The sequence below is a fragment of the Triplophysa dalaica genome, chromosome 3, assembly GCF_015846415.1.
Source record: "Triplophysa dalaica isolate WHDGS20190420 chromosome 3, ASM1584641v1, whole genome shotgun sequence".
NCBI classification, from domain to species: Eukaryota; Metazoa; Chordata; class Actinopteri; order Cypriniformes; family Nemacheilidae; genus Triplophysa; species Triplophysa dalaica.
Genome location: NC_079544.1, coordinates 16,613,641 through 16,641,541, shown reverse-complemented (window position 1 = coordinate 16,641,541; position 27,901 = coordinate 16,613,641). Strand labels below are relative to the sequence as shown.

The 27,901-nt window shown below is 36.0% G+C and overlaps 2 protein-coding genes and 1 long non-coding RNA gene across 9 annotated transcripts in view; 2 read left to right on the top strand and 1 right to left on the bottom strand.

The window, feature by feature from the left end:
* The window catches only part of ccdc13 (coiled-coil domain containing 13), a 10,032-nt gene extending 3,429 nt beyond the window's left edge, over positions 1 to 6,603 (top strand). For 5 of the 6 annotated variants that reach the window (XM_056743028.1, XM_056743025.1, XM_056743027.1 and 2 more), the window contains 10 exons: positions 342 to 455; positions 533 to 637; positions 805 to 969; positions 1,112 to 1,288; positions 1,481 to 1,687; positions 1,756 to 1,850; positions 2,319 to 2,444; positions 3,133 to 3,284; positions 3,453 to 3,558; positions 3,749 to 6,603. In XM_056743028.1, the coding sequence (XP_056599006.1) occupies positions 342 to 455; positions 533 to 637; positions 805 to 969; positions 1,112 to 1,288; positions 1,481 to 1,687; positions 1,756 to 1,850; positions 2,319 to 2,444; positions 3,133 to 3,284; positions 3,453 to 3,558; positions 3,749 to 3,899 (1,398 nt within the window). In that variant the 3' untranslated portion in view covers positions 3,900 to 6,603. The remainder of the gene's footprint in view (positions 1 to 341; positions 456 to 532; positions 638 to 804; positions 970 to 1,111; positions 1,289 to 1,480; positions 1,688 to 1,755; positions 1,851 to 2,318; positions 2,445 to 3,132; positions 3,285 to 3,452; positions 3,559 to 3,748) is intronic. The other variant, XM_056743024.1, reaches the window with a different exon arrangement.
* LOC130417492 (uncharacterized) lies at positions 807 to 7,197 on the bottom strand. Of its 2 annotated transcripts, none has more exons than XR_008906175.1 (4): positions 6,881 to 7,197; positions 1,458 to 1,612; positions 1,120 to 1,240; positions 807 to 897 (listed from the first exon to the last, which is right to left on the bottom strand). It is a non-coding gene; the product is annotated as an uncharacterized LOC130417492 (long non-coding RNA). The 2 variants fall into 2 exon arrangements; XR_008906174.1 differs by having other exon boundaries at positions 1,472 to 1,612.
* On the top strand, positions 3,915 to 27,901 carry tmie (transmembrane inner ear). The gene is given in 6 exon segments (XM_056743060.1): positions 3,915 to 4,044; positions 11,926 to 12,265; positions 20,984 to 21,101; positions 21,943 to 22,058; positions 22,060 to 22,093; positions 27,490 to 27,901. Coding segments are annotated over 5 exon segments (723 nt in total). The 5' UTR covers positions 3,915 to 4,044; positions 11,926 to 12,118; the 3' UTR covers positions 27,798 to 27,901.

Sequence of the window (27,901 nt, the reverse complement as noted above, 5' to 3'; positions counted from 1 at the left end):
TAATTTGTTGTTCAACAGAACAAAAAAGCAAAACAAAAATAATGTCCAATAAGGTAGTCAATGGTGTCCCAGAAATGTCAGTTGCTAACATTCTTCCAAATATCTTTGTGTTCAACCAAACAAAAAAATGTTTTTTATGTGAATACCTTACTTAAAATGCTGAATGCCAGACCAAGTAGAATTTTTATTTTATTTGCAGACACCACTTGGTTTGTTATTTTAAAGTCATTTATTTTATAGCGTGAGTAAGTGTCCATATACTTTTTAATTCCACTGTGTCTGCCCAAAACCCTTTGACTGATATATAACCTTAAACCTGTTCTCAATGTATCTTTATTCAGAACAGTCCAGTTGACAAATCTCTACCGGAGAAACTATCAGCTGCCCAGCTCAAATTGTCCGAGTACCGTAACCAAATCCAGGTCCTTAAGCAAGAGTTAAAAATGGCTCATAAGGTTTGTGCAAAAGAATAATGTAGTTTTTGTCAATTGGTTCCTATTTCAACATGATCTCATTCATGCTGCTGTTGTAGGTGTTGAGCTGTGAGGTGGGTGAGGATGTCAATATTCCCCAAATACTTTATAATCCAGGAGGATGGAGAGGTCGTTCGCAACAGATCCTTGCCCTTCAGAACAGAGTGAGTCAGCTTTTATAAAATGCATTTACAGTTAGACCAGCTTTATGAAGATGGTTTCAAAGCAACAATATAAACAAATATTACAGCTCATGCGCCCTCTATATACATTGATTTCTGTGTCAATCAGGTTTTGTCTAATGTTACTATTAACATTTTAACCACACAAGGTGCGAGATCTGGAACAACAACTGAGCCAGACATCTCAGAGGAAGCAGCTGGGTGACTACAGCCTGGAGGAGGAGATCATGAGAATGGGAGGTCTGCAGAAGACACAAGACAGAAACATCAGTCACATCCGTAATATAGAGAAAGAGCGGAAAGGGACATTGGAGGTTGTAAAAATTGATTATACATCTTTATGGATATGATTAATGTGTAACTTAGTGATGTCTCTCAAAATGCTTAATATTCAAGATGGAATCATATAGGAAACATTTAACGATTATAGGCTAAAATAACAATATAAATTTGCAGAAGCTCACCATGGACTATGAAGTGCTTCTTGGGGAAAATTCAGATGTAAAGAAGAAACTAGAAGGCTCCAAAGCCAGGAACAATGTGTTGAGCACAGAGGTCAAAGCTTTGAAATCTCAGATCTCCACCCTGTTGGAAAAAGGCAGACATGACGATGAACTGGTTGATGCTTTACTGGTAAGCTAACAGATTTCTTGGGAACACACATTCTGATGAAAAATTGGCATTGGATCGCATTAGATAAAGCACCTGCCAAATGCATAAATGTTAAAATGTTATATTTTATATCAACCAGGGATGACCCTAGAGCAGACGTTAGTTTTTTATTTAGTTTGGCAGAGCTGACCTCTGACCTTCTACCTGTAACAGAAGCAGCAGACACAGTGGCAGGCTATGCTCGGTCATATGAGTCAGAAAGGGTCGCAGCGTGATGAGGTTCAGCAGGGCCTGGAGAGACAGTTCCACATTGAGGCCCAGCAGCACAATTCCCTCATCCAGCAGCTTAAACATATGGTGTCAGAGAAAGAGAAGAAGGTCAAAGAACTTGAACAGGAGATCCAACAACTGGCCATCAAGGTAGACATCCGACCACAGATGATAAGCTGTGTTCTTTTTCACATGCGTAATATGTATGTTTTGTGTAGATGCACAAAGAAGGTGAATCAGAAAATAAGATGTGTCCAAATGGCAGACACTTGACATCACAACAGGAGAACAGCAAGGAGTCAAACTATACCAGGTATTTACGGTACATCCATCTCAGGTCTATCACCAATTGTGTTAAAGGTCCAGGTTACATAACTATGTCTTCAGAGGAGTATAAACACATTACATATTGAAGAGTTAGGCTTTTAATCGCCTTAGAATGAGCTATTTCAACTTACATACACCGCGGGTCCCCTTGCATGGAATTCGCCGTGTTGTTTCTACAGTATCTCTAAACAGACAAACTGCTCTACAGATTGCGTTTCTTAAATATGTTATCTCCGAAAACGTGACGATATCTTAGTTCTGTGTTAGCCACCGTAGTGCTTCGAAGGGAGAGGGAACGGGTGGAGTGACCCATTGGTTGCAACTCGCAACCTTACCACTAGATGTAGCTAAATCTTAAAAACTGGACCTTAAAGATGTCACTAAGTGAACTACTACTGCTTGTCAGATTTCGCTAGAGATCAATACTAGTGCAGTATTTTTTGTAATTTAACAGCTGCCCAGACTGTGCTGTTAAAGTCCCATCACTGCAGGCTCAGTGTTCAGAGTATAAAGCTCTCTATCAAGCTGCCAGTGTGGAGAGAGACAGGCTGCTTGAGCTGACTAAGTTACAGCAAAACAGGTAAATCAACAACAGGTAAAGCAACACTAGAGTGATTAATATCCATCGCAGAGGACACCTTTTTGTGTACAAGTACAATGTACAATTTTCTGTTTCAAAATTGTTCATTTGCAGTTGAAATGTTATATAATTTTGTACATTCGTGTTAAGTGTAATATTACTTAAAATATATATTCAGTACTGAGGGTGCTTTCCCGAGGAAATTATATTCCTTGCCTGGTTGTGTTTGTTCTGATCAGGCCAGGCAGTGAAAATAATTATACAGCAGTGCCCCTAGTGGCAAACAAGCAGTTATGTTTGTTCCACTTTTAGAACACCTTATGTCAGAAATTTGAAAAAATTATGTTATATTATGACAATGCAGAGAGTTATTCGGAACTATTTTACATTATTTAACAGCATTTATATTTTAGGATATTTTACCCATATCCAAACTGACTAACTGCCTTTCATCTCTATTCTTAATGCATACAACATTTAATACTTTAATTAAAGTAACACACTTTAAATAATACAAAATACTGACAAAAACAAGGTCTATACACATGTAAGGCTTTGGAAAAACCACAGTGTTTTTCAAGCAATTACCTTATAAATATTTTACACACCAAGCACATCATCAACATCCCAGCAAACACCAATTATTGCCAGTCATTGTTGTGACCGAGTGTCTGATTCTGTGCTGTAGGGAGGAAGAGATAAAGCTGCAATGTGAAGAAGCCAAGCATAAATTCAAACAAGAACTACAGCGTTCAGTTGTGCTGGAACAGCAGTTGGAGAGAGCCAAACTGGACTCGAGGAAAGAATTCAGTCGGCCTGCAACTAATGCTAGTAGGACAGGTTCTGACTGGAGATTGTGTGGTTGTGTTTAGTTGTTTTCTGAAGTTATTCAGATTTGTATTGTTTCTGTGTCTTGTTTTAAATGCTGTCTTAAGAATGTCACTAAACAAATAACAATTATTAAAGTTTTTTAAATTCTCCCCATTTGCTTGTCTTGTATTTTTATAGGAAGCTCTGTCAACTCTCTGAGTCTCACTGAGAAACACGAAGGCGTGTTTCCCAGAAGTCCCACCGATGTTTTCCGCGACGATGAACTTCATGAACTTAGATCTCGGTACTTTTCTTTGTTTCTTGTCCAATCATTTTCATTCGACCTTATTTCAGATCTTTAAGGAAGTTTCATAAGTAACTAAAACATATATTTATGGTTTTAGCTGTTTGTTAATCTCCGTAGACATTAGGGTAAATAAATTGGTCATTCCAGACCAGTAACTACATGCAGGCATGTTTTCTTGCTCCTGCAGGCTGGCACTGCAACTGGAGGAGAACGAGGCCTTGAGAACCACTCTGAGGAACACCTTGAAGGAAAAGAAAGAGGGCCTACAATTCTACAAGGACATGATGGAACCGGCCAAACAGAGCTTCCAGCAAGCCCACAGAAACCAGGGGACTTAGTTTTGGCATAAGCCTCCGTTGTGAGGATCAACCTCAGAAAAAATCTGAAAACAGAGATCGCTCAAAAACAAAACTGCCAATATTTGGATACCATCCAGCATTGAGAGTGAAAAGTGATAAAACAGATGTTTCATGTTTTATCAAGGTGAGTTTGCAACATTTGGAAGAAATGACTGCGAAATAATGAAAGTTCTTAAGTTCTAAACAAGTTGTCATGAGATGTTTACTATATAAAGTTAGCACAATAAGACTCAAACTCGAAGGACCCCACCTGTATAATGAAGGTGACCATTTTGAGAAATTATTCAGGTAAACCAAGTACTGCTGTTTTTTCTTTTATAATTTTTGGCTCCCTAAACTGGAAACAAACTTTCCTGCCCTCTTTTCTGACGCACGTTGCTCATTAATATTTGATTTTTGCATCGTGGTGTGGAACCAGAACAAATAGCAAATCCAAAACAAGCTCCCCCGGCATACAGAGAGCCCCCCTTCTTATTGTCCTCCACCACCTCGAGCGATATGCAATGATTTGACTTACATTTAGCGTATCAGCCTAGGCATTCATACCGGCATACATGAGTTATTCTGTTTCCTGGTTTGAGGCCTCCCCTCCCCACACCGCTCCACCACGCTTAATTTAAACCTGTGGCTGAAGTAGTGTAGTCGTCTTGAAATGGCGCACTATTTCATCTTCCCAGAATCCTGAGGGACGCTGGCAAGCCCGAGGCTGTAATCAGCGCAAAAGTACCACAAGACAAAAATATCACGCTGGATTGGAAATGATGAAAAGTCGCCTTATTTACGTTTAGAAACAAACAGCAGCTTGTGTTTGAATGTATGACCGGGAGAGCCATATGCTGTAAGTTGAAACAAAATCAAGTGTTTACAGCACTTTTTGTAATGCATGTTATTGTGCATAATTCATCCATGCACACATTGCACGGTATTTCAAATAGGAATTTGACAATAGAAACGAGCTCCACCTTCGAAATGACTTTTTCCTTTCAGCTGAGGTCAGGTAGGCCGAAAAATGTAATAGTAGTACACCATAAAATACAAATTCTGTCATCATTTTCTCCCTCCAAACCTATAAGACTTTATTTCCTTTTGTGGATCATGTTTACATGTTAAACAGTCCTGCGACTGACTTAAAACGTTTACCTAATATTTGTGTGTTATTTGTACCCATCTGAAATAATAATATACGGGAATATACAGGAAACATAAAACACTTATAAATTTCCATCTATTGGAACCAAGTGCTTATATATGAAAATAGTATATTCCTCATGTTTTATTGTGATAAATTATCATTGTATTATTCTATAGAATTTCAAATATATATTAAATGAATGAATATATTGACAGTTAATATATGTAAAATATATTTTCTTTGCGTAAGGGTATCTTTAGGCTTGTTAAAGTATTGTGTTGTTAACTAAGCAAACTCTTTAGTCTTAACAGCAAACTCTTATTGCAATTAAATGAAAAAGATGTAAAATATCTAGAGAGTTTCAAAAAAGTTACTTAGGAGGAACTGCATATAGTATACAAGGAGTGCACATCAAAGCTTTTGTGGACTCCTATAGATAAAAGTGGTGGTGTTTTACTTGAAAATAATTGCATTTGCACAAGTGTGCATATAGAGTAACCCTGCCTATTTACTGTTGCTAAAGACAGACACAAATAAGCACTCATTATAATCTTGTTTTGTGTATGTGACAGATGGCATAGATGATTAATCAAAGATAATGAGTAGACTTAGTGATTGTCACATTCCAGCAAATTGACCTTGTTTGTACTGTACATAGATGAAGTCAGGCTGCGTCCAAATACCCCACTTGGGGTCTTTGCACTTGACCACTTGACTACTTTTATAACGTATTTCCTGTTTTTGGCCCTAGTGATCTAGTGGGCGTTAAAATCTCAAGTGAGCATGTAGTATTTCTAACCGGATGGGACCCACTAGGCAAGTGCAAACATGTGATTAATCTGTTATTTCTTATTATGTTATAAAAAGTAGTTTTACAAAATATATAACTCTGGAGTTTTCACCATTAAAATGTGTAACACTTTACGTTTTACTACGAAATTATATGTAATGTCTAAGTATAATGTCAAGTCAGATTAATTTTTATAGCACTTTATTTGTATTGTATCAAAGCAGCTGTACCCAAAAAACACATGTTAGCTAAACATAGATTAAATAAAGATATAACCTTAAAAAGTAGTAGTATAACATACACTGGAAAGCTTTCCGCAATATCTCGCGAGACCCGGTCAAAAAGTCTCATGATATATCCAGAACATGATCCATGATGGGATAAACTTAGCCCTGAATACCGCTCGGAAGCTGTATTTAAGATAGTGCGGGCTAGGTGTGCGTTAAGGGCACTGCTCTTTTGAATTTTTTAGACATTGGACACACTTGCTCTCTTGCTTCCTGTCGTGTGCACGAGCTATCAATTGGCCAAGACCACAAGTGGGAGTATTTGGACGCAGCCTCAGTCTATAGTTAAAGAATATCAATGTGTTTGTCAGAACAAAGGTCGAATCTATTTAAACTCAGATATGTACAGAAATTAATCCTCAAATATATGACACATATGAACTGCTATATCTATATGTATTTAGGCCTAAACAAAATCTGTAGGTATTTAAAGATTATATAACATGCATATTCCCAATAAATTACATATTCTAATATGATTCATATAATTATTACATATTTTTGCTTTAATTATTAAATTGAAAATCCATTTTAGCCGTGTCTTTTTCTACAGCATTTTTCATCACTGTAAAGAAAGACTGGTTCTGGAAAATGAAGCTCTTTGAAATAAGTGCTTGTTTGGACCAAACAGATCTATATTATACAGACCCAAAAGCTCCAGAAGGGTGTGGATTTATTCCCGAATACCCAGCAATAACCCCCCGAGCCAAATGCATACCTGTGTCAACAGCGTGAACGTAAACAGACTCACCTATTTGTCATTCCAACTTTGAATGGGCTCTTTCTCTGTGCCACTCCTCTGAGGTATTCCCTCGTTTCGGACCAGTGCTTCCTCCGCACCATTGACTACATCCAGGAACTTGGTTAAATAACTCCCCGCTGTGGAGGCAGAGGTTAAAGTGAACTATGCCAGCTTTGCCAGTTGTGAAATAGTGCAAGACCAAATCACAGACATGTTGACCTATTCATTTCGCGCAATAAAATTATGGATTTAAAAAAATGAAACTTGAATGTAATAATAATAACTAGTAATAAATTAACGAATATTAGACGTTAAAGGTTAGGGATTGATACCTCAAATAGTGTGAACTGTTAATGTTACTGTTTAGTTTGTATTGTATCATAAACTGTAATTTCTTTTAATGCTCAAATCTGTTACAGGTAAATCATCCTTTATATAAGTTGCTTTGGCTTCTGTTTAGTCTAATGTTGTTTTTTTCATTTAAAAATCTGAGGTAACTGTATATTAACATGCAGATCAGTTCAGTAGTCGGCTTTAATCAAAACGTTCAGATTGTCAGATATAGCTTTTTACCAGAAGAGGGCAGCGTACATCAAATTAAACCAGAGCTATCTTAACAACCAGGTTACATTTTCTCTCATAAGATCCATTAATTAAAGCTAAATGAAATCATTCCCTACATTAGCAGATTACATAAGTAAAGCTTGCATAAATTACATTCCTCCATGTATTCATTAGTCAGCCTGTGACTGTTCATTAACTCTCACTTACTGAATGTATGAGATTATAAACATGAAAGTCACAAAATGACTGCCAAAGAATTTAACAGTGCACTGTAATGTCCCATAATGGCAGATATTTTATTTCCTTGACCCAAAATCAGGCGAAAATAGCACAATAAACTGCAGCCATGGCCAAGCGTTTAGACTGGCACACTGGGCTGTGATTGGTGCTCTTAGCGGCACCAGATCACGTCTCTCTGTATTAAGGTTTGGCAGTGTGGTTTATGAGAGGCCTTCTGGGTGGCGTCCCTGCGCACCACTCCAACGCAGAAACGCTGTTTTTCCACAATCCCACGGGTGTATCTCTCTTTATAAGCTTAATTACTTTAAATGAAACCGTTGAATGGAAAGGGTCAGTCCCTATTATTAAGTCATTTAAATAACTGTGGGGTGTTTCTAATTTGGGATGAGCGATACAGTCTCGATTTATGTTCCAGTTTTGCGTGTCCTTTAAAACTTGATTCCCATCGCTCTCACTGAGTTTTTCCATGACTCAATTATTGCAGTTAGCGACTGTGACACTGAATCTGGCCATGAAACAATGACTGGAAAATAAAAGCAACACATGAAGCTCAATTGCCAAAATCGCTTGCTGTTGTGTCTGCTATTCAAAATCATTCTAGTTAATTTTACATTTAAGCAGGATTAGGGTGGCATCAGTAGAGAAAGATGTCGATGTGCATGATATTATATGTGCAAAACTACTAACTTGGCCATCTTGTAAACGCAACCTTGATCCTCTGCTCATTTCCATACTGAGAGCATTTTACGACGGCCTCATAATAGGTTTTGAAATATTTGCTAGATATATTTGTAGATTAATTTTGCAATAGATATTATAGGTAAATGCATTCCTGTATAATGTAACCTATGATCTTGAACCATTCAATATCCGTTGAACTAATTATGCATTTAGAGAAGAAATGAATCAGGATGATAATATACTGTATATGCATTTGCCAGACGCTCTTATCCAAAGCGACATACATTCAAGCTATACATCTTATGTGTTCCCTGAGAATCAAACACACAACCCTTTGCACTCCTGACACAATAGTTTACCACTGAGCTACAGGAACAAAGGAGATGTTTGTAAATGCTAAGCTAGAAATCCTGTATTTAACTGTTTGCAAGGTAAAGCTAGAAGTCCTGTATTTAACTGAATGGAAAATGTTTCTGGCCTAAAAAACACATTTGAGCATGACCTCAAACTAGCATAATATACAAGGCCTCCTTAAAGGGGTAGTTCACCCAAAAATGAATATTCTGACACTGTTTACAGGTCCTCTTGTCATTTCAAACCTTCATGACTTTCTTCCTTCTGAGGAACACAAAAGAAGATCATTTGTAGAATGTTGGTAGCCAAACAACGCATTGATTTTGTGTCTATATAATAGAAGTGAATGGGTACATAGTTCGCCTATCAACATTTTTTTAAATATCTTCGTACACTTTTGGATTTATGATGAGTTATCTATTCCATTTTGAAAGTTTTGAAGTTGTCCCCATGGTTAGAATGTATGTTTTATTATAATTGTTCTATCACAGAAAACAACAACTTTGATATAAAATTTGATTGAGATAGAATCAGTAATTTAGAGGAGGCATGACATTTATACCAAGAATCCCTGCTGCTCCCTTTTATTATGGTCTGCGTAGTAATTCCTTGATCTTAACATTATCGTGACATTTGCTCTGTTTTTATTCATTATCTTCTCTTCTGGCTCTCAAAGAAAGTGAAGAAACCTTGTCAGTCAGGCTTTGGAGACTGCTGATGTATTCTCACAGCAGTCATGAACGAATAAAGCAAAGAAAATCACAGCTCACAAATGTCACATCCCTTGAATAAAGGATGGAAAATCCCAAAGTAAAGAACATATTTTAACAGCAGATCCGTAGAGTTGAAAATACCCCAGTTTGAATCAAGAATCTGCTCGGACAATTCGGTTAAGCATTTCTGGGTTGTTGCTTATGTTATTGACGGTACATAATATAAATTCATATACAGAATTGGTGTTTTAGTATGAACGGCAATCCTTAGTGTTTGATGCTCTTAAATCAAAGCACAGACACTGTAACTTGCGTTTCATGAATTGCATGATCTTTGCATAATTTTTTTGACACTTTTTGAGTAAGTAACAGTAATATTTGTCCCCCCTGTTGCCGTAGGCTACAGCCGTATTCTACCTTTTTCTGGCTCCATTCTTCATATTTCACATTGTGCCACTGACGTGACCAATATGACGCACACCCTGAGCTAAATTTGTTCATTCAGTTCCTCCCTGTTACATCTGACCTGGAAAACAAGCAGGGGGTGTGCCTCACAGCTCACTTTAATCTTACAGCACTAACGCACCTTTGACTGGAGAATTGATTATGAATCACTCACTAGGATACCATTTAAAAAATGTTCACCCGTCAATGCTAGTGCAGCTGCACTGTTTTCTCTGAGATCTGAGTTTCTGTGAATCGACAGAACCGCACAATAGATTTGTTAACAGATTGGTGTGCGACATTGAAGCAATGCCGTAATTCTATTGTATCTGTGATCCAGAATGTTCAATGGAGAATTGGACGGAATAATCTTTCTTATTGATCTCTTCCTCCTGAAAGGGTTGACAGGAATTTCATAGTATGTTTTTTGAATGGTGGGTGTCCAGTGTGAAGAAGTGTGGACGAGCAAATCAATCACATTTGCTTTTTTCCAGGAAACAACAGTTCAAAGGAAACACTATCTCATCCTATAGCATCAGGCGTAAAACTGACAAATGCAGGAAATATCTTAAAGGGATAGTTCACGTAAAAATAAAATTCTGTCATCATGTGCTCGCCCTCGTGTTCAAAATCTTTATATTAATCTTTGGCCACCATTGTAGGAAACATTAAAATTCTATGTAAAATGGCCCCAGAACTGTTTTTCTTCTTTTGTTTTTGACAGAACAAAGAAATTTATAAAGACATTTTCCTACTATAGTTGTCAATGTTGGCAAAGAACTGTTTGGCTACAAGCATTCTTCCAAATGCCTTTCTGTGTGTTCATCAGAAGAAAGAAATTCATACAGATTTGGAACAACATGTGAGTAAATGATGACAGAAATTTTAACCACATAGCTAGTACAGGTTGTTCTTGATCTTCACTTACTGTCCAAGTACACAATGTTTGTCTAACAGGTAAAAAGTTAAATGCCAAATCCCATAAACGTAACATTGACAAAGGATTGTGCATTCAGATGATGTCAGATAATTGTGTCACAGACCTGGAAGTGGGCTCATATGTCAATATCATATCATGAATATCAATATTGTTATTATTGATGTTTCTGAACGAAAAAATGAGAGCAGTAAAAATCTGATATTTTGAAAGCCCAAGCAACTAACTAGCAACCAATCCTATAGATTTAAATTGAAGCCTGTACTACAAACTTTTGTACTTCAAAGATGAAACTGAAACTTTGAATGGTTATGGCAAAGGAACGAAGGAAGAACCCAGGCTTATTATATTATAAGCTTCAGTCATTATAAGGATGAAATCAGTCTCACTCGTGCTTTAGAGACTTGCTTCAAATTTTGTGTGACCCCCTTTTTTTTCCTGGAAGGCTTGTTCAACAGTCATGACTGTTATCGGGTTTCATGCGGAGCTTTCCTTCTGTTACACACAGTAAACCAGCTTACGTGTTGACGTGTTGTAAGCACATATAGAGTTTACCTTCACACCGGCTTTTGGTAATTTCTTTAAATTATATAAAATGGTATAGTATTTATGTATAATTTCAACTAATTGTCCTTTGGGTATAGTTCGACCAAAAATAAATATTCAGTCAATTTATGCACCCTCATGTCTTAAGAAACCTCTATATAATACAAATGAAGATATTTTGGGAAATGTCTCTGTGGTTTTGTGTCCATACAATGAAGGTCTATAGGGGCCAGTGCTGTTCGGTTACCGACGTTCATCAAAATATCTTCTTTTTTGTTCTGCAGAAGAAGGAATGCGGGTGAGTAAATGACAAAGATAATTTTATTTTGGGTGAACTATCCCCATGTGTTTGGAAAACTGCAGTCCCTTAGCGGAATTATAAGTGGCTAGCACCAAGAGCATAAAACATCACAAGTTAAACATCAAAATACAGTATCTCTAGAGTGATACACAATTCCTCTGTTCAATAGTGTACCTTCCCCCACACATATTCTCGTAACGTCTTCAAGCTCCGAGCGGGCCAGGCTGTAAACGACACCATGGCTATTAATTAATTAATGCTTTTTTTTGGAGAGGTTGGGGCTCTGAAGTGGAGAGTGCACTGTGCCCGTAAAGGGGTAAAAGCCTGGTAGCATTCGGAAGGGAAGACAACAGAACGGGTTTAATGTAGGGGAGGCGGTGGCCGTTTCGTCCCCGAGCGACCATCAATCACCTGGACTATTGTGGTCCTGCGCAGTTTACCAGCAGAAAGGACAGGAAGGCGGAGGGATGAGACGGGGAAGAAGAAGAGGGAAGATGGCGACCGAGGGGCCTACGTACCCACCGTCAACCCTCGTCCCGTTGCTCATGAGTGTGGTGGCCGTCCTGATCTCGCATCATATTTTCAATGCAGCCGCCCAGGTCCCAGATCCAGAGGTAAGAGCTGGTTACACTGAGTTTTATGGCCTGTTGTTTTAGGGCCTTTTGTATTGAACAGGTTGGCGGGAACCGCTTTGTGTTTTTATAGCAGTGCAGCATTGAAATGAGACAGCTGCAGTGCTCTGAATAGCTATTTGAGAAGACACATCAGGTTAAAAACGTGTCTAATCCTTCAGAAGATCTCCTCAAAAGTACATCCAAATAGTCAAACATATGCAATAACAATGAAAGGTGCATTATTTCTGTGACTCTCCTGCATGACTCAAGATTAGCTAAAGAAATGAAAGATGAAACAGCCAAGGACATATTTAACACAACCAGACCATGTTTATGGTTTAGTTATAAACCTAAGGAGTATGAAAACATTGACATGCCTACAATTTTGTGAGGAGTCATTTTCACAAATTCCCACTCAAAAGATTAGATTATTAGATTTATAGAGCATACATTTAGATCATTTGATATATACCACAATACAAAATATTGCATAGATCACGGATTGTCTTAAGTCACAATTACACAGATGATATATCTGATCATCAATGTATTATGGACTTTGAAACAAACCAGAATGATGCTGCATATGAGTTTTATTTAGATTAATTTCACTTAATATCATTTATTTTTAATGTACTTAAAAAAAATGAGATACTGTTGATGCAATTTTGACCTGGTAACTCATATTGCATCATATTCCTTTTCTTTCTAAAAGGTTAAAGTCATGTTTTTGCCTGCTGGATGATGAACAAAATAAAAAGATCACTTTAGCCACATGTAAAACTTGTTATTCAGAAAATGTAGGTGGTTTATGAAAGCTGTTTTTGCTTCTTCACATATTTGGTTCAGTTGACAATACAACATGTGTCACATTTTTGTCCGGTGGTCATTTTTATGAGCAAGCCTCTACCATGTGTCTGTGTATAAGATCTGGGGGACAATAAAGAATACATCTCAAATATAAGCTACAGCGCTGCATCACACTGAAATCATGTTCACATTGTTCAATGAAAATTTGATAATGTAAGAGGATAAGTATTCATACCATCCAACTGCTGACATTGTCAAATTAAAAAGGAACAATTCAGACAATGAATGACTGTTCAGATTTCATCATCACTCCTCAGGGACAACTGCGCTTTTCTTCATCTCCTCCATTACGTCAAAAATTACATTACTGCTGTGTAATGGGCATCATTGAAAGTGATGTGAATTTTATGAAAACATTTTCCCGTAGGAGAGTTACGAAATGTTCGTCATGTTTTGTGTAAAAACATGGAAATAGTTTTATAGTTTTTGCAAGCAGCGTAGTTGCAACATCATGAAACTTTATCTTTGTGAAAGTGGAATTTTGCAAATAGGCTGATGTCAGCATTTTGTGATAGGGATCATATGATTAGTCAGCGCATAGTTACAGAACTAATTGAAAAAACATTGGAGGTTATTTAAACATTTTGGACTTGAAAATCTAGAGTACGTATTCTTCAAAGGCAATTGTGTTAAAGCTTTAGGTTTGCATAAATGTTAAATTGTGGTATGTTTTGTTTCAACACAGTGCAGAAAGCAGCCGTTTTGTTAAATAAAATTCAGTGAGCAAATACATGCTTTAAGGACCAATTGATATTCAGTACAGATATACATTTTGAGTGTTAAACATCAGTCAACTGGAGATTTTTAAATTAGAATCAAAACTATAAAGCCCATAAAAATTGCACATATTAGGCTAAATTTATTTTGAAAACAGAGAATACCCGACAATGTTGTAAAAGCAAGCAACACTCAAAGTAGTTTAACATACTGTTCACCTTATTTATACAATTAATTTTGTTTTAACACCATTGTATTAGGTTTTATGTTCAAACACAATCGCATTGTGTTAAACAGACTAAAAACAGTAATGCTTTGGCTTAACTAAATGTTTACATTTTAAATGAACATGATTCAATCAAGTAGATCATAATAAATCAAGTTAACACAAAATAAATTAATTTAGTTTTATTAAAGTAGTGTTATTGACTAGGAACTGGATTTCCACTTCCCATCATGCTTTGCACGGGCTGAATACGTAAAAGTTGAAATAAAATGTTATTTTATACATCTTTTATCAAAATGATGAAACAGGGATATTTGTTCATGTGTAATACTCTTCTATGTTTGTATTTAAAATAGTTTTTGATATGTAACTGTTTTTCGGGGGTTAGCATTGTGGTAAAGTGTAGAGGATATGCTTGGCTTAAGGACCTGCTAATCAGATTTAAAGTTGCTTTAAAGGTCCAGATCTCCGGAATCCAATTTTCAACATTTAGTAAGTGTTATGTTGCTGTTAGAGCAAAAACAATACCTGCAAATTGTTATACGCATAAAGGGCCGAGGTCTTCCTTCGAGAAGAGGAAGAATAGTAGTGTTTGGTTATCAGAGATTGTAAACATTTGACTAGTAGCTGGTAAAAAGAATTCAGTTACACACATTCTAAGATAACCAACGGTCAAATAACAGATTCCATGATTTTAACATCGGCTGTGAAAGATGTTCTGCGTAATACACTGATATTGTGTCTGTGCGCGCGTACCTAAAAAACACTATGAAACATCCTTTGAAGTCCTGTTTGCAAATGTCTCCTGGTCAATCTGCTTGTTCTCTTATCCAACTCGGGTCCAATATAAAAAGGCAATACTAATACATCTGTTATTAGTGTATATTAATATAACCTGTCTGACGCCATTCGGTCCGGTGTCATTTCCCTCGCCATAGTAGGAAAAAGGAGGGGCTCTAACCAATCGTAACAGCCTGAGAAGCATAAGCTTGCTGATATGGTGTGCATGGGACATCTTCACACACACACTCTGAGCAGGGAACCAATCACGACAGACCTGGTCAGCTGTACCAATCAGAGCGTATCGGAAGGAAGGATTTCGGATAGACCGGACGAAGTTCAATCGTTTTTGAGAAAAGAGGGACGGCAGTGAACAATAGACTAGAAATATGTAGAAATATCAAGTGTTTTTTATTTCAAACAAGAACATACATTGTTGAACACCCAAAAAACATAATCAAAGCCTCAAAAACAGCAAGAGCATGTCTCCTTTAATAAAAAGGAGGTACTTGGGGTATGACGAAAGTTTAACAAAACCCACTCCGAACAATAAGAGCTTTATTTAGCGTATTTACTGTGTTAAAAATAACAGCTACATCAGAAAATATCTTGCCTTAAACTAACTTGACAAACTTCCAACTTCCACAAAATGGAAACATGTTATCTCTACTTAAATACTTTTTTGATTCAAGAACTTATTTGATTCAAGTTATTTGGACATTATTTGGACATGGTTGGTTAAGTTTACTCAGTGCACTTTAGTTCATTGTACATTAAGTATTTGAGTAGAGACAACATATTTCTGTTGTGTGGAACCACTGTCCATATTTTCAGTGAATGTAAAATGGATCAGACAACTTTAAAGCCCATTAGAAATGGATTGAAGTTCTAGTAAAGGCTTTTTAATGGTAATATTTTACAGGTGTCTTCTGCAGTGACCTTGAAAGCAGGTGTCAAAAGCACTAGTCAAAAGCACTAGTTTACGCCTACTGCTAATTATCCTCTCATTACAGGGTCTTTTCCCCAGCTGCTTTCCATTCCATGAAATTTCCATGCTCTTGAACCTGTTGATATTTTCGCGTGCATTAAATGTTAGCATGTTAGATCTGTTAAACATGATACATTTCAAAAGCTAATGATAATTAAACTTTTGATTGCTTTTGTGGTATTTAAGACACACATGGACCGAATTCTTACTTTGTATGTGTGCATTCCGTGACATTTGAAGATCTATCAGAGGATCTGTCTGCATGATACATGTTATTTATCTTGAGATGTTAAGGACAGCACTTCAAATAAGAGTCGAAATAGAAGGCACACTATGTTTGAAGAACTGTTATCAAAATATAGCCTGCTGTCAGCTGAACTACACCCTTATGGAAAGAAAATATATTTCCTAATATATAAATTAAAAATATATTTAATGACATAATGGTAAATAACAAAATGTACAAAATAATATGTTGTGTATTACAATATATTAAATAATACATAAGGAATTGCCGCTTTTCATATATTGAAAAATATATTTACTTACGTCACAATGTATGTAATTTTATAATCAGTAATATACTTAATACGTAATATACTTACTAACACTATAATATATTGATGTACATGTGATAAGATATGGTACTGGATGTGTAAAAATATATTGACCTTAATAAATAACACGTGAAATAACACCTACATTTAAACATTTTTACGCTCCTTTAGCAGTCAGAACCACAGCATGCTGGTAACTTAAAATTTGCTTTAACTCATTCTGTGAATATGTCCATATATGTGCACAATATACAATCATATTTATATAGGAACAATGATGTGCAATATATACTTAATAAAAGATCAAATGTGATGAATATTAGATTAATTTTTGTCTTTGTTTCTAAATATATTTATATGTTCAATATATGGCCATATATTGTCAATGCATATTGCTGTATATTGAAAAATATTAGCAACAAACTTCCAATAGGCCTTATGTAGAAAATGTATTATGTAATATATTGCATTATATTTTGCAGTATATTCCAATACATGTTTGTTCCGTAAGGGCAGACACACACCACAGAAGAGAGATTCCATCTTGTGATTCATTGGCTCTTGGGAACGTTCAATGAGCCAATCAATCTTCAAAACTAAATGTCATATTTGTTGCCTAGACTTTGATATTTAACGAATTTCTGTGCATTTCACAAACAATCGTTCTGATTAACACTAACAGATTTTTGTTCATCAACCAAATGAAGTTATGGATTGAGCTTTAGGGACTTTATATCTGTCATGACAGGCAAACAAAGGGATAAATAATAAACTTTAATAATACAAAAATAAAGACCCAATATGGGGAAAACAGTACAAACCAATAATCAAACAGAAATATTTCCCGCAAGGGGGACAAAACAAATGAGGTCAAAAATGAAAATAAATTCCAAACACGAATAGGGAAAGTCCAAACAGAAACACAGAATCTCTCAGACGATATGAATGTGGGATACAACAGTGGCGTGTAACAAACAATGAACTGATGGGAAACAATGGGCACTGGGACAAAATATAGGGAGAGGTTAACTAGGGAAGATTGGCACAGGACGTTGACGGGCAGGTGACAAGACTTAAACACTGATGGGAACTGGCTGGACAGTTGAGACGCATGAGACTAATAAGGGTGTTAACGGAGAACAAGGGGCGGGGCTAAAGGACGCAACACCGGAGAGAGAGCATGGCATTACATAATCAAAACAATGCCATGCCCTTTTTCCACATAAAACACATGGGTATGTCATGATCCTGCCACAAGACCTGAAAATCATGATACGAAGAGGCAGGATCATGACAATATCATGCCTGTCTAACACATTGTTATGTTGTACAAAGTACTACTACAAAAAAACACAAACACCAAAAGAAAACTGCTAAAAGACAATGATTTTTATATTTGAATAAATAGCTAATAAATTGAAATAGCGTCAATGGAAACAAGGTGAAGTTCAGAGAGATGTGTTTTTGATTGAGCATCCGCTCATGATACAAAACTTCTGATAAGAAAGAAAGCAGCAGCAGCACCTGTCACATTTTTTGTCTGTAGAGGTCCATCTGTGACATACAGGTATTTTGTATCAGCCTAAACTATTCAGGAAAATATAAATAAGTATTTTGGAAACAAGGTCGATCAGAAGCCAGTTGCATAAAATGGTCAGACTAGTCTCACATGTTAGTCATCAAAAAATTTTCTTCAAGACTGGTCAAAACTTCTAAAAAGGCATTACATCAAAAAATAGAATGGTGTAAGTGAAATCTGAAAAGGAAGATTTGTTAGTCTTAAATCATTGCTAGTGAGATTAGTTGTGAAGACATAATCTTACTTAGCGGCTGGGTTTATGCAATTTGCCCCAGGACGTTTATAGTTTTGAATTTTGCCATATATTTAATTAGAATTATAGTCTTGGAAATTACGTTTTGTTTCATAATCTTCAAAGATATCTGTTATTTTGACTGTGTTGTGGGCTGAAAAACAGCTCCATTCTTTTATAGTAAACAAATTGGAGTAAATATACTTAATGCTGTTTCCTGAAAGTAAAGGCATCCCATCCTTGACTCATTTTCCTGAGAAAATGTTGCAGTGAAGTTGTTTTGATATTTTTGGACTTGATAAATGACATCACCTCAATGATCCCTGTATGAAAATATTGGTATGTGAATAACCCTTGTTTTATGCATTAGAATTAATCAATTTTGACAAACTTCTCTCAGTTTGATTGGCTTGATTTATAGTTTAACGGCCAATTTTGTAAAAATAAGAAAATAATGTTTTCCAAAGCACTGACTAAGATGTCAAATATGTCTGACATTGCTGTGTCTGCCTGATGAGTGTACAGCTTGTAAGAATATAAATCCCATGATGATAATACTGTGAGTGCTTTCTTTTAGATCTCAGTGATATTTATTCACATTCAGAGACCCGCAAAGTATAAAACTCCCTGAGGGACTCCTCATGCTGATATTACACAGCGAGTGGAGTTAAAGGGATTTCTTCTCATTGTCTGGCTCTGATATCGATCATTAAATCAGTCATGTGCCTCAGACTTTCATAAATCTAAGCTCTGGCTTGAGTTTTGTATCTATTTTGGATCCAGCAAGAGATTCTTGATGTGAATTGTTACTTATGCAGCAGAACTGCTTGTAGGCTAGACAAACTGCTTTTAACACAGTGTCTACTGATGTGACATCACAGGGTAGCATGTGGAAATTGCAGAGGCTTTATTGATTAAGACTGTCGTCAATAGTAATCTGCTCTAGACTGAAGGGAGATCTGCTGTTTCCTGCTCTACCAATGGGAAATTACCATTTTTGTCAGTCTTAATATAATGCTAGATATGTCAGTCAATGCTAATGATTAGTAGTTATTCCTTTTATTGGTCATAAATAGCGACTGGGATTTAACTAACCTTTAGGAACCACCTACACCATCTGCATAATAATGAAATTAACTTCCATTTGAAATATTAACCTTGGTTTTACTATGGTAAAGATTTGTTTTAATTAGGTATGTAACAATATCAAAATCCACGGTATTGCTATATTTAAAATGACAAATGATGACTTGGAAACGACCCATAAGGATCCTCTTCTCTTTATCATCTAATCATAACTGTTGCCGAGAGGTAATAGTTATGGTATGTGATGGGTAAATTGCCTAAAAATCCTTTTACAAAATAAAACTATTGCATTATGTGGACCTTGAGGTAACATCTATCATTTTTTCTAACTTTTTTATGTTAGAACTGGAAGACCTATCGTTTCATACAGTCATGTGACCACGATAATATTGAGACAATTTTGCTACTGTGACGACACGATATTGTTGTTTCATCCCTGGTTTTGATACAAACCCGTGGTTAAACCAATATTATCCGACTGCAATACCGTAGGCCGCAATTCCAGGACGTCCACTTTTGGGACCGCAGTTCTAGGAACCTATTCTTTTATAAGAGCGCCCCCTACTGAATCGGAGTTCGGAGAACCGCAGTCCCAAAGACCCTAGTTTTTGAAAGAGATGTGAATGAAATAATGAAACACACTTGTTTTCCATGGCTGGGAATACAAATAGATAGGACACAAAGTTAGGTTATAAGTGATATGTGTTATTTAAACCCCAAATTCTGGTTCATTTCAATTTATGGTTGGGTAATAACAATCTCTGGGTTGAAAAAATCGTACATTCACATTATGTACTTGAATATGCTGGAAGCTATACACATTGCTGTCAGTAAACTCACTCAAGGGCATCCATGACTATATTCATGTTATTCTCTCCTCCCAACCAAATTGAAAAAGTTTGTGGGTTCACTACATAGAATATCCAGAGTTCTTATGTGCTGGTGTCAAAAGAGCTTCTGACTGTTGCTGCCCCTGGGCAAATTGGACAACAGGTTGCTACATGACATCCCAACAAACAGGACAATCTCCCAACAGCTGCCCATCACCACTGGGTCTGTGAAAGGCAGTGAGGCAGACGGGTTCTGCAAGACATTTCGGAGGTGACAGACTATGACAGTGTTCTCACCCTGTTAGTCAAAGAACATCTCCCAGACTTTGTATTACCAACTACAGCAAAGTTCAGTAGTGTCCTTTTATTGACGTTGTACTTTTTGTTCAACTCAATGTGTTTGATTTCCAAGGTCCCAGGGGACTTGTTTAATAGAAAAAGATAGAAGTAGATGTTCAGTAAGAGAAAACTTCATGAGAGGACACTGCAGAGTTCAGGACTGGAGACAAATGAGGTGTGGAGTGGACCATGACTCCCTACAGACTGATAAGCGGGTAGTGTTGAGAAACACATCAACATACACACTTCCACCTAACAGCTGTCATATTATATCATTAATGCCAACAAATCCTCACAAAAATTCAGTTTCCCTTTCCAAAATGTATTAACATTTATGTCCTATATCTTTCACTAAACCGCACTTTCAGTCTTTCTAAAGTTTATGATTCGCATCACTCCTGTGACCACAGTATAGAAGAAACGATTTATTTTACTTGCTATTGTTGTTTTCATTTTATATGTGTATGGATATAAAAATGGGTTGACAAAAGCATATTATGTTTTATCTCTGCAGCTCCTGCCGACAGAAACTCCGAAAAAGCCAGATCCGGTCACCTCAGAAACGGTGGTGTTTTGGGGTCTGAGATTATGGCAGGTCGTAGGCATTTTCTCCATGTTTGTCTTAGCAATTAGTAAGTCTTTGTTGGGTGTATGAATGTATCCATGTAATAAAAATATTACATGACAATTGCTACCCGTATTATATAATTATTAGGGCTGTCAAACAATTAATCGCAAAAAAACGCATCTGAAAAAAAAGTTTGTGTTTAATATATGTCTGTGTACTGTGCATATTAGTTTTGTATTTATAAAAACATAAACATGTGTATATTTAAGAAAAATATAAAATATACAAATTAATAAACATTTATATATATATATATAATTTATAAACAAAATATTGGTAAATATAAACAACAACAAATTTGTATGTGTTTACAAATACAAACAGACATATATTAATTAAGGAATAACCTGGATAATCCTGGATGCGATCTAAATTCGACTTGATGATGCTGATGTTAGGACCCAATGTAATGTATTTATATGGAATAATGAATAATTGCGTTAAATGCAAAATGAAAGTCTAAATAGGATTAGTCATGTTGACATAAAAATTGCAGATAGTGCATTTGACATTTAATCATTCCAGGTTAAATATAAAGATCAATATATGATCAATATAAACATTGAAAGGATTATTTAATTAAATACTATTCATTTGTAGAACAAATCCATGATTACATGTTTTGCTATGGTTGCTTTTAGTTTGCTCACGAGTTTGTACTTCCTTATTTGTTTATAGATTTTATTTTTAAATCCATAAGTGCATAAGTTTTCTGTGCTTAAATGTTTTTATTAATTTGTATATTCATTTTTGCAACAATGCACATTTGGAGACTGAATGATGTTGTCCGTTGTATACGATGTTTGTCAAGATTGTAAAGCCTTCTATTGTACCTCACTTCCCAGTAATAACACTATGCTGCATCTTCAAATGTCGAATTCCACGGACGAAAAAAGAGATCGAGGCTCGACATGCACAAAGAGAGGCAGCGAAAACATACGCCAACACATTGGAGACAGTACCCCCCCCTCAATGAGCTCACAGAGGTGCCAGGAGGTAACAGTCATGTTTTATCACATGCTTATGCTTCATTTTGTTCGTTTACTTTGAATTTCTCCTTTCACACTCATCTTTTTCTATAGATCTTCTGTTTTTGCTGCTGTGATTGAACTCATTTTTCTGTCCCTTATGCTATTGATCTTTTACTTCTGCTTATCTGTCTCCTTTCCCTTCTCTTCACATCCCTCGTGTTTGCTCAGTCCTGTCGGAAGCTGCAGCGCTGCAGACAGTCTCTGAGCAGGTGCAGGCCCGCGAGAGCGCACAACTTCCTGTGGTTAGGGAAGAAGATGAATCAGCCAATCTGGTTGCTTAGACTGACACACTTAACCTCACGTCTGCACTTCCTGTTTATTTCTGCCTGTCTGTCCTTAGCCTGCATTTGTGATTTTCTCAAATTAGATGGACTGTCAAGATAAAGCTGGAGAAATGTGCTGCTAAAAGTGTTTTTGAATGAAATGGCTTGGCTGCGATCAGAATTTTACTGTCAGTAGATGATCAGGTTTATCTTAGTAAATCTGCCCCAAAAACTCATACTTGGTGTATTTTATATATGAAATACTTACTTAAAAGCTCAGATCTGGATATTGGCATTTTTTGGGGGGTTTTAAAGTCAAACATGAATCATAACTAATGTGCATTTGTGGTCTTTATATTATCATGCATGCTTTAACAGTGCATGAATGATTGTCCTCAAAATCTTTTATAGTATAAATGATGGTTGTAATTTTTAAAAGTAAAAGAAATGTATATAATATACTTCACGTTTTAAACAACCTTTTATTTTTGTTCTTTTGTTCTATCACAGCCATCTGTCATTTACTTTTCATTCTCAACAGGTAAAAAAACCTCAGATTTGGCATTGTTTCATTTTAGAAAATGCTTTTTTTTCACTTATACAGTATGTTACACTATGGCAGCACAATTGAGAAAGCTTTTTCATGTTGACTTTGAACTGAAGTCTTTCAACTTTCTACTTTAATATGTTTTTCTCTCTATGTGTGCTACCTGAATAAACCCTTAAATCTTGTACGTTTTGCATTAACCTTGTGTTACTATAAGACTTACTATCTGTGTGCTTCCTTCCATTACTTTAGAGCTAATAGACGTATACATCCATCCATCAAAAATATGGTTTGTTAGGTTGAAATCTTCCAAATTGCTGAACCATGACATTATAGGTCACAGGAATATTTATAGCCTCATTATCGTAACAAACTTCTGGTTGATAAAGCATTATCTTACAGACTGTAAAAAGAAGTGAGGCTTTCCTATTTGCTGCCTAAGTCTCTGAGCAAACTCTGACATGCACTAGATACAACAATCTATGGAGCGCAGCATTAACGATTCATTTGCCCACCTGAGTGAAATGTAGAAGAGTCGGTGCACACGCCGTACATATGCTCTGTTTGAAACAAACAAACCCACTGTGTCTTGTACTTCTCCAAACAAGCCCTGAATTAATTATTTTCATCATTAGTGCTACAGGCATTCTAATGAGACTCTCCCATATACCAGGGAGACCATTTAGCACGGTAAGCATCCCTCTTTGGACGCTGCTGGAATCCTGGAACTTTGTGTTTTTAGATGGAACGCATTACACACTTGTGGCTTCATTCTGTGGACACGTGCATTTTTCAGGCAGCTATGCAAATAATGTGAGTGGGTTTCCACCACGGCTGCAGATGGATTAATTAGGTCACGGTGAAATTTAGAAATAGCAGTGTGGTCTGATCGTGTGGTTTGCAATCGAAATACCCACGTCTCGTGATCAAACGTTAAATCTGAGGCAGCTCCAGACAGCTGTTTTTCCATAAGGAGTCGTATGATTTAGTGATACTCGAACTATAGTTTGCTACATAAGGAATTATTCTTTCGGCTTTTACTATGGTTGCCACTGACAGTGTACAATACATTTTAGATCTTGAAAAATATGACCATGAAGAATTTAGAGTCCACTCCAGTTTTACATTAAATCAGCATTTATGCATCTATTGTGGGAATTCTAGTCAAGTGTGTATTGAATTTCAACAGAAACAAACCCCTGGATTGATATAAAGTCATTCATAGAATGCGAAAAAAAATCGGGCATACATATATATATATATATATTTTTTTAACTGATCCTAAAATATTTGTGAAACAATTGTATTGTGTTGTTTAAACAACATGTTTGTTTTCTTTGCAGTGTTCATGATCTGCAAACAAAGCATAGTTTTGGTTATTTAAACCAGTTTTGGTCCGTTTCAAGTTTTAATTGGAATTTGGGAGAATGTCACAAAATGTGCCAAAAAAATGATCATTATACCTAACATGTGTAATATTAAAAAATGTAAATAATTTGTGCATTTTTAAAATTCACAAATCTCAAACAATTTAAATAAATAATAAATCTATTGTTACACATTTGTGACCCTAGATCACCAAACCAGTCATAGTTAGCACAGGTATATTTGTAGCAATAGCCAACAATATATTGTATGGTTCAATATTATTTATTTTTCTTTAATACCAAAGATCATTAGGATATTAAGGATATTAGCTTTCCTGTAGCTCAGTGGTAAGAGCATTGTGTTAACAACGTAAGGTTGTTGGTTCGACCCCAGGGGATTGCACATACCTATGTATAAATGTATAGGATAATGCAATTTAAGTCGCTTTGGATAAAAGCGTCTATCAAATGCATAAATGTAAAATGTAAATGTAAGTAAAGAGCGTGTTCCATGAAGATATTTTGTAAATTTCCTACAGTAAATATATTAATATTTGGATGCAGTAAAATAGGCCCGATGCATGGAAATATGCCTACATTTGCTCCCTGCTGCCTGCTCTTTTGGGAATTAAAGGAACCACTCAAGTTCGGTATCAATGTAAATCTTAGAATTTCTGCTTTCGGGTTCATCTACTCTACATAACATCATTACAGCGGTCTGGCAATAGAGAGCGTTAAAACAAACCCTTTTTGAACCCTCAGATTCCAGATTTTAAAATGGTTGTATCTCTGCCAATATTGTCCTTTGTAAACCATACATCAATGGAAAGCTTATTTATTCAGCTTATGACATTTTTGTGGTCCAAAAAATAAAACAGTTTAAATTTAAAATTTGTGCAACGCTGTTATATTTTATTTCATTAAACATGTTTAACTGATCTCATAACCTATATCTATGGTTTTCACTAATCCAATATCCTATAGACTTCAACGAAGTATCCATGTGTATTGTAGTGTACATTACGTCCAAATCCTACAAATCCTATTTTACAAAACCTTTAAACTAAAAAAAGTGGGCAATTACACACTTGCTTTTGTTGCTCATATAGGCCAACTGCATTTTCAGTTTTCCATCCATGTCTTTAATAAATTACTGTAGCATGACTAGTTTCAGGCCTAAACTAATGTAATTGAGTGGACACAACCCTTCATCATAACCATAAACAATTTTCCCATAATAAGGAGTATGTCAGAATTGTTTGCTTTTAACACAATAATGAGAGCATTTTACGAAATTCATAATTTAAACAAAATTATGCAAAAAAACAAATGGTCTTAACCATATGCTTTATTTTTAAATCATATATTTTTATTTAGAAATCTGTAGACAGTGTCATCGGATGCACGCGCCGCCCCAAAGTTAACTTCTGGTCTGGGTTTGGTTATAATAGAACAATTTATTTTATATTGCATTCATAGTAATTTTAATATTTCAGTGTTGTTTTTAAAAACTACTCAACAGTTACATATTCTTTGCAGAGATCCACCGAAAGTTAATTTGCCAAACGCTTAAATGTTAATGGTTTTTACATATTTCATGGAATTCACACTTTAGTAACAATGATATACAATATTTACAGTAATCTACCTGTACTGAGAATGCACCATTTATACTTAGCTGATTTCTTGCTCTTCTTTCATGTATATTCCATATTGTCTGTATTGTCTATACTATTTGGATTTTCCATTTCCAATCCCTTCTCTTGTTCAGGTATATGCTCTATTCTCAATGTTCAGGTATGCTCATTTTGCTCAGGACTGTGACATTTCTCAGTTATATGTTGTTCTGGGCGGCTCCTGTGTTAATAACCTCTGAATGAAAAAATCTTCAACGACTGTAATTTACAGATTTTATATTTAGGATGACACATCACACTGCATTCAATCACTGTAATGACAGACAGAACGTTATTCAAAGCTTACGTCAGCATGTGAGTTCTCAGTAGGTAATACTCTGAATTCGAAAGACGAAGCCGTTTTAATGTTTTGACACTGTTGTTTGTCACTTTGCGGGAAATCTTTGTAATCTCGAAAGATCTCTTTGATGAGTAGAACTGCTTTTCAGAAGATTTGAATCATCCACATGATCATTACATCGTCTAACCAGTACTAAATTACAGATAAGCATCTACATTTCCTGTCAAAACATGATGATATTATCATCACTTACAAATGCATGTTATTAAACATTACAAAAATATTATTCTTTCACAGCGTCATGTGTCTCACACATCTTGCACATGTGCTGGTATAAATCATGGTAAGATTGGCCCCTCACAGGAGGAGATTGTGTGCACAGGGCAAACGTGAGGGAGGGAAATATTACAGTTGGAACGTTTTCCCATAAAAATGTTTGATGGAATTCAGGGCAGCCACAGAAAGATTCAGACAATCTCAACACTGTCCCTTCTTTTGGACGGCCCATCTCTGTAAACACACATTCGCTTGAATTGAGTGAGAAAAAAATGACTTTGTTAAACCTTCTTTGGCTTATCTTAATGCCCAATCACTGAAATCTCACATTTTACATTTAGTAGAGCAATATTATTCCGTTATATATTTTTTGTACGTGTAGCTGAAGCAGGCCAACAATGCAAAATGTGTTTAGAAAAGGTTTTTGGGGGTCATTTTCTGTTTGACTGGGTGTAAAATGATCATTCTTTCACTGTGGATCTGTGTTATTTCAGATTGGGCAATGAACACTACTCATATATATAGCTTGAGAGTTCAGCTGAAAAAAATACAGTATATGTGTGTGTTGTACAGGGCTGCACTTGATCAATCTGATCAATGTAAAAATGATTAAATGATATCATCATGCAGTCTGTTCTATTCTGAGTCCTTTTCTTCTTCTCTATTCAATATGTTGAGCGTGTATCAGAAGGGTGGAGATAATTTAGTTTAGTTTCATTGTTGGCACAGATCATTAAAGTGGATTTAAGCTTGTCTGCTAAATAAATGCATGTAAAAGTGAATACACAAGTTGAAATTTATGGACACCATCTGTGACAAGCCATTCATTTCCCATGACTATATATTTAATATTCCACAATAATTTGTAAATGAATTAAAAACTAATCATTACTGTTGACAATTCTAATCTGGCTCCATTTTTTTGGTTTAGCGGTTAAGATTGAGGCGAAGGAGGAAGTGCCGACCGTCGCGGGAAAGGTTGACGGGGAAAAGGCCGCCAAAAAGAAAGACAAGGAGGGCAAAAAAGAAGGAAAAGGTGCAAAAGATGGGAAAGAAGGGAAGGAGGAAGAGAAAGATGAAACCATGAAAAAGAAAGGAGAAAAAGGAGATAAAGGAGTGTCAAAGAAAGAAGCAACTGAGGGAGGGAAAAGTAAAAAGGGAGGTGGAGAAAAAGGAGAGGAAAAACAAAGCAAAGAAGGTGGAGCCAATAGCAGTGCCAAAAAGCCTGCAAAAAAGTAAACATTTAATCAACCTAAAAGGGATAGTTTGCCCTGATATAAAGATTTGTTGTTTCGTTTTTGGAGTGACACAGGGAAAAATAAAAATGTTCATTTCAGGGTAGA